We start from the raw sequence: 8,102 nt of genomic DNA on the forward strand, positions 1-8,102 counted from the left end.
GCATTGAACGAGTAATAGAATGGTAACACTGTTTTTTAGATTCATTTGTTTATTCAATTACTACATATTTGATCGAAGTTTGCATTTCTTATCGTACAAATGCATAGATTACGATGGTTATAAACAACTACATTGGAAATATAGTGACATTTAACAGGACTGAAATAAACATTTATCAGAGGAAAAGTCACAACTACAGACAACGAAGATCAGATAAGCTCATAAACATAGCTATTATCTCAACATTTTGTCATCTCAGCTGTCATTTCAGTTCCATTGTCAAGAACCATTGTCTGAAAAAGAAAAAAAAAGAATTATTATCTAAGTATTTATCTATTGTTAGTAATATCACGAAAAAACACAATTTAGCTTAATATATCAACACACAACTGTTAGAAAATTATAATGTTGGTACATGCATATTTTTTCTACATAAACTATTATTATAAAAATGTTATAGGTCGTGACAATAGACTGAATGCCTTTGAACAATGTTTGGCCACTGAATTTTTCTTGTTTTTATATAAATATTACACCTTTCACAGGAGCGTGTGAGATATCAACTTACCTTCGGCTGTTTTCTGCTCTTTAGTCGGGTTGTTGTCTCTTTGACACATTCCTCATTTCCTTTCTCAATTTTATTAATAGCTCAACCCCTCTAATGGTCATTATTTTATACTGTTGTTGGGTTGCTTTCTAATTGACGTTTACGCCAGTGCCCACATTCATTTTTTTTACATTATATCATTTATTAAAAGTATAATATAAGATACTGTACATTGATTAAAAAGCTCAGTGGAAAAGTTATAATTATAGTAAAAAATGTGTATTATTATTATTGCGGAAGTTTACAGATTCGTGCATTACTACTGAAATGATATCACATGATATAACTGAGCAATATGAAAATAAGAAGATGTGGTATGATTGCCAATGAGACAACTCTCCACCAGAGATAAAATGAAGTAGAAGGTTAGCAAATATAGGTCACCGTACGGACTTCAACAATCAGCAAAACCCACACCGCATAGCAAGCGACAAAAGGCCCGAAATTACAAAATTAACGTAAAACAATTCAAACGAGAAAACTAGCGGCCTAATTTACGTACAAATCAATAAACAAAAACAAAAAATGGTATAGCAACACACGACTCCACTGAATTACAGGCTCCTGACTTGGGACAGGCACATACAGAACATGGTGAGGGTGTTAAACATGTTTTCGGGCGCCCAACCTGGGACAGTGGTACAACAACACCAGAATAAACTTCAAAATAATAAACGAAAATAAAGTATGAAAACCAGTAACGTTACAAACGACAACTACTCAATTACAGGCTCCTGATTTGGGACAAGCACATATATGATATGGCCAGGTTAAACATGTTATGGGTGCACCAACCCACCTCCTACTCTGAGATAGTGGTTTAACAGTACAACATAAGAACAAACTATATTAATCAGTTAAAAATGGCCTAACTGATCAGATCGATACAAAGGACAAAAACAACTAACAAAAACACAACAGACACATAGTACAGATCTGATAGTACTCACAGTTACTGAAGGATAGTTCAAAAACAACTAATAAACAATCATGTATCTTAGTATAACATATCAGTACATTTAGTGTAAAGACGTCATTAACCGTCAAAGAAAAACATGACCTTGTGCAATGCCAAAACATGGGTATCTCTTTAAAAGATTAACATTCCATGTTATTCGACCCTCCAAGTTGCTGTTGATTTTAAAAAAAATCAAACTTGACATGTTTTGTCCTTTTCCGTTACAGAGTGCGTTACGATATACCAAGTCCTAAATTAATCATTTGCTTCTTAAAGAAAATACATGTGCTGTACTTTCGATATAATTTTTTTTAAAGTTGGAATGCGTTTGATTTTGATAAGTAAGCTTCTAATCCTATAAAAGCTATCAAAAACGGAGTTTTAACAAATATCAGCACAGTAACTTCACTTTTGAGCCATTAAAACATGTATGTGATCTCGGGTTTCTGTTCAATTGACGTATGGCGTACATTTTATTTCATTCATCTGATTTTATAGATGACGTAACAAAATAATGGTTTCGGTACCTCAAAGAATAAATTTATACTTAAGATATTGTAAATTTAGCTAAGATTCCCTTATTTCTTTTTAGATTATCTTGCTGTCAAATAAAATCATGTATATACATCGAAGATTTTCCTGTCTTTGTTTTATAGTAAAACGTGCAATATTTTAAAGTCAAGTTCGAACATATGCCTCATTTGTGTGCTCATAGATACTATGACGACAGTGGCGACCCACCGTCTTTGATTTGAAATGTTAATAAAAAAAAACTTATTTACGCAGTTCAGTAGAAAGTCCACAATTGATATCTATAAAGCTATGTTTTACATAACTCATGTTTTTTAGGATGTAGAAAAAGTACTATGAATTCCATTTTATAATTCAACGAAGTGATTCTCATAGTTACTTATGCATTGATGCTGAAAGGGAGCAAGATATCCATACCTTATTTAAAAAAGAAGTAAAAAAGTTTTTTTAAGTCATCTGTTTTCCGAATATTATATTCAAACACTTTGTTTCTTCAGTGACTTACATTTACTAGAACACACCCGCGAAATCGCTGGCATTAAGAGCGTGGTTGAAAGTAAGTAAACTGTTGTAGGATGATTTTTTGTAAAAGATTTTATGACTGGAGAATTTCAGGAAAGGTATCAAAATTATCTTAAACATGAACTGATGTCAATATAACATTTTGAATTTTTCACCAGTTCAAAATATTGGATGTAAATCTAAAGAATGTCAACGCAAAGGTCAACTATTTGTAGTAACATGAACGCACAATTTTTAGGGGGCGAGTTGCCTTGTAACCATGCTTTTTGTTTCGTTGTGCAGAAGACAGAATAAGCGATATGTGAACCTTTTCAATTTCATTCACTCGAAACGGATTCCACTAATGAAATCAGATTATTATGTGATATTTACAAATACGATTGGAATTTTGAATAGAGCAATAATAAGATACTCAATAAACAATGCGATTTGTGCACAAAACTTTCATATTTTTACTGAAATCTGGAAATGGCGTCAGACTTAATAAGGTGTTGACTTTTAATAAAGCAAATTAATTATAATATGGGGAGCTTATTACGTCATATGAATAGAGCCATAATAAAATACTCAATAAACCACAACCACTGTAAATCGACGACGTCACAATGCGATTTGTGCAAAAAAACGCCATATTTTACTGAAATGGCGTCAGAGTTTTCAGTGGGAAACTTTATGCTCGGGATAAAATTCCAATATAACGACCCAGGCCATGTGAAAATTTTCAACAAACCTATGGCTTGCATGAATTATTTCTTAAACATGATTATATACCGGTTCCAGGGGTCCCATGAAATCGGATTTTTATCGCTTCCAAGGACCGAAGGAATGTTTGATACCGGTTCTTTTAGCTCAGGTACCCAAAACATTGTATTTAATCAAGATAGGAATTAAGGGTTGTTTGTAAATTTACCAAAATTCTGTGTAATTTTAAATAGTCCTAAAAGGAAGTCTTGTCTTTGATTAATAGTCCGTCCGATGACGGAAATAATATCCGATTGCCTTTATTTTGGTTTTCCTCCCAAAATAACCCAAACGGAATGATCATAAGCGAAGATGACAAATGCGACTATGCATGGTACCTATAGGACACAGAGGCATGATGGTTAATTTATTGTGGAAGGAAGTGGGGTCTTCTCATTTAATAGTATAGATACTGCTTTGTTTTACATTGTTTTATCGTATGGCATTATTTTCTCAAATATGTAATACTGGAATATACTTACAGTCATCATTTTATCTCCCTTTATTTCCCTCACAACTGTGACTGTTTTCCATCCCATCAGTTCACTTTGTTCTTTCATTGTCATTTTACTGTCAGAATCAATGGTTACTGTAAACTAATAGAAAAGATAAAATTTATAAATAAGAAGAACATTTGTCAATCTTAAATGCGCATTTGATGCAAACAAACTTGAATATATCAAAATAGTCATTGTCGTAATATTTTTTTTTTGTTCACACAACAGTCATGGTCGATTACATTTTTTGTTTATATATACAACAGTCAAGGTTAAATATGTTGTTTGTTTAATTTATTAAAATTAGTTGTGTTCTGCTTGAGTAAGGTTAAATCTGATCAACTTGACAACTTTTACAATAAAACAGTTTTTGATCTATTCTAGAAATGTATTAAGTAAATTTAGATTTATTGCAATAGCAAATCCATTGTCTCATTCTATCGTCTCGTTTTTGAATCATTAATGTATGTTTTGTTACTGCCCCTGATTGAAAAAAAATATACAATATTCGTACATTGCATTAAAAATTTAAGAATGTATTTGAACGAGCGTTAGAAAAAGAAGAATAGGGAAACTAGTCGAGATTTTCTCCTGTTTCCGCAGAGATTAGACATATTTTTTCAAATTCTCCTACAATGTATGCAACTTGCTTAATCCTGCATTTCGAAACTTACATTTGCATTTTTTTACCTTCCAATCGTTGAATTTGATTGTTCATCAAATCGACATGATTTAAACGCGGACATCGAAGAGGAACCGAAAGTAAACTGTGTTATTAATATTAATTTAAATAATTATAATTGTTCACTGATAACGTATATCACTTTGGTTTATTTGTACACCTGCATTTGTAGAGTGAAATGGTCGATTACAGGATACTATTTCATTTTTGTAAACACAACAGTCATTGTCGTATACATGGACATTGTTTGTTGTAAACACAACAGTCATTGTCGTATACATGGACGTTGTTTTTTGTAATCAGAACAGTCATTGTATACATGGGCATTGTTTGTTGTAAACACAACAGTCATTGTATACATGGACTTTGTTTGATGAACAAACAATAGTCATTGTCGGATATATGGACGTTGTTTGTTGTACACACAACAGGCTTCGTATACATATAGACAATGTTTGGTGTACACACAACAGTCATTGTCGTATACATGAACATTTTTTGTTGTACACGCAACAGTCATTGACGTATACATGGACATTGTTGTACACACAACTGTCGTTGTCGAATACATTGGCGTTTTATGTTGTACTCACAACAATCATTGTCGTATACATTGACATTTTTTGTTGAACACACAATAGATAACGTCGAAAGTATAGTTCATTTGTTCTATATTTTAAAAACAAAAGCCTAGCTAAAAAGAAAGCCAATTTCAGTGTTATAATGCCGAATCAAAATTTTAACAAAGCGAAATACACGAACAGCACAATTATTAAAATTCCCATAATATTGAGTAATCTATTCAAGCGGCAAAGCACTAGATCGACTATATTTGTATAGCTATATGTGTATCTTTATACCTTTAGGCCTTTTCCCATAGGACCGGTCGTGACAACTTCCTCTGAAGGTTTAAATTTATAACATTTGCTTGGTATAACATCACTACTTGTATCGCAAATCCAATATTCTCCATCTCGCTTGAATTCAACAGTATTCTTTGCATTTCTAAACTTTTCGATCAGTTCATCAGGAATACCTAAAATTGTATTAAACACACATTAAGACTAATATAATTCTTTAAACAGACTTGAATGGCATATGTTTATTTTATATCAATTAAACAACCAATCGTTTGGGATGTTCTAATTATTAAAAAAAAAAAAACTTTTGAGACAGTTGTAAAAATCCCTAATTATAGAAATATTAATGGGTGTAATCTTAAAGGAAGACGAAAGCATTTAGGAAATCAACACAACTTGTTTTAAACCAGGCATTGAATTTCTCTTTTAAGAACTAATACATTTCTTAAAATGATTTTATCAAATGAAAAAAGGTACATTAAAACGCATAAGTTGAAAATAAACTGGCATCACCATGGCCAAAAACGAATAAGACCAAAAGACAAACAACAGTACAAAAAAAACAACATAGAAAACTAAAGACTGAGCAACACGAAACCCACTAAAATCTTGGGCGATCTCAGGTGCTCCGGGAGGGTAAGCAGTTCTAGGTCAACATGTGGCACCCGTCGTGTTGCTTGTGTAAGTACAAACCCGGTTATAAGTCTATTACGGTAGGTCACATTCGGGGGAAAAAAGACGGGATTGTGGTTACAAAAATTGGAATATATCCGTCATTATCTGCGAAACAGATATTCCATAACGGTCAACCAACTCTTGATGGCGTCCTTTAAATTTATGAAGGGATGATTTCAACTTCACCACTTGGAACTCTTGGTTTGATAGCTTCCTTGTGAGCAGCAACCCTCTATCATGGAAATCTTGATAGGAAATGCAAGCCCTAGAATATCGTATCAAAAGAGATATATACACCGTATGCGTTTGCTGTTTGAATGATGCCATATAAAAATGGAAAGTTCACAATAGGGAAGCTGAAATTGTCTCATTTGTCGTAAAGTTTTGTTTTTAACCGACCTTAATCATGTTCATTGTCAATTCCTAGATGTATGTCAAGATATGAGGCAGAAAATGTTCTTTCAAATCCTTCGAATGATTTATAAAGCTCGAATCATTGTATAGAAAGACAAGTTTCCCGTAATTCTACGGGTACACATTCCAATGTGATTTACAATAAATAGATTTTTGATATTAAAACTTAATTGTTTTCATAATTTTTACATATACCTTGAAGTGATTATTTTTCGGAAAATATGTAACACAATTATATACTGGATATGATCGATATTACTTAAATGTTACATCCATGTTGATACATCAAACAGAAAAAAGACCTGACTATAGGCAAATACAGAGTGCTACTGCAACGAAGCAAACAATTACAAATAGACTTTCATTGATTGACATTTGTATACAAATATAAGACAACGTGTTGTTGTTTTAATATAGTTTCAGTCAAATTGTGATTTGTACCAAATTTGCAACGCTTGTTAAGCAGTTTTTGATATTTGTTAGATTATGTTATGAATGATATGCTATATTTATTTTTATTTTTGAATGTGCATTGAAAATTCAAATTATTTATTTTTCTGTTAATGTTATAAAAGTAACTTGCCCGATTCCTTAGCGAACTGGTCATAATTTGTGTATGTGCTACAGTCATCTTTCCATTTCCCAATGAATTGAGCCATCTTTAAATTTAAAAAAATAAACGTGTTATTAAATCAAACTCCAAAAATCGAATGTATCTCTGTTCAAATAAAGTTCAAGCTTTTCTCTAATACAACGCTTACAGTTTAAACAAATAATGTAACCAAACAATGAAACATCGTCCAAATTATTGACAAAATTTTAACAAAGCTCTAATTTTTCACATTTTAGTATGATCAATAGTTTTGTGTTTTTCATGTTGAACTTTTCTGACTAATCGGAAAAAAGAGCAGATGTCTACAAAATTGAATCATCGTCACGTTTATTGACACGAGCTTGTATTGAGCATTTGAAAGATTTAGTTTGCAATTGACCATATTTGATTTTTTACTTCTTCTATGTTTAGTCTTTCAACTGGCATGTGGTGTTATATATCTGACTAATAACACAGCTAAAGAAGTTGACAAATATGTCAATAATTCCCAATTATTTTTTTACGATCAACCTAAAAGTTCATGTTGAAAAATTTATAATACAACAGGGTGAAAAATATAAATTTAAAAAAGTAAGCTTAAACATGTGTGTCTTTTTAATATGTAAAAATAATTTTAACACGACCTTCAAAACAGTTCATTTTAAGACTTTGGCTGTGTTTTTCAGAGAGAACATTTTTACAGTTGAAATGTTTGTCTCAAAGTTACCCAAGATGTACGTGTGTAGTGTTCACTAAAGTATTTATCATTTAATTGATAAACGGTTTTCTCATTCTCTCTTCTTTTACTTTCTGAAAATGAATGAATATCGATAATTTTAATGGGTACGTATTTCTTTGTTTCTCCTTTTCAATGAACGTTGTTCAAATATTAGTATTTTATCATCCATATGTTACTCGTATGTATAACAATAGATTAATTTACTTGAAACTTTACTGAAAAAAACTAGTCTGTTTTTAAATACATTAATGTAATTTATCAACGTTACTATTAAATCGGAAAGA

General features: G+C 31.6%; 1 protein-coding gene across 1 annotated transcript; it reads right to left on the reverse strand.

Moving 5' to 3' along the window:
• Positions 1-31: 31 nt before the first annotated feature.
• LOC127704828 (gastrotropin-like) lies at positions 32-7,315 on the reverse strand. Its single transcript, XM_052209057.1, has 4 exons — positions 7,071-7,315; positions 5,399-5,574; positions 3,842-3,955; positions 32-293 (listed from the first exon to the last, which is right to left on the reverse strand). Exons 1-4 carry the CDS (start codon positions 7,144-7,146, stop codon positions 240-242), a joined length of 420 nt encoding a protein of 139 aa, XP_052065017.1. The 5' UTR covers positions 7,147-7,315; the 3' UTR covers positions 32-239.
• Between the last annotated feature and the right edge of the window lie 787 nt (positions 7,316-8,102).

This window comes from Mytilus californianus, unplaced genomic scaffold, assembly GCF_021869535.1.
Source record: "Mytilus californianus isolate M0D057914Y unplaced genomic scaffold, xbMytCali1.0.p SCAF_6, whole genome shotgun sequence".
Classification (NCBI taxonomy): domain Eukaryota; kingdom Metazoa; phylum Mollusca; class Bivalvia; order Mytilida; family Mytilidae; genus Mytilus; species Mytilus californianus.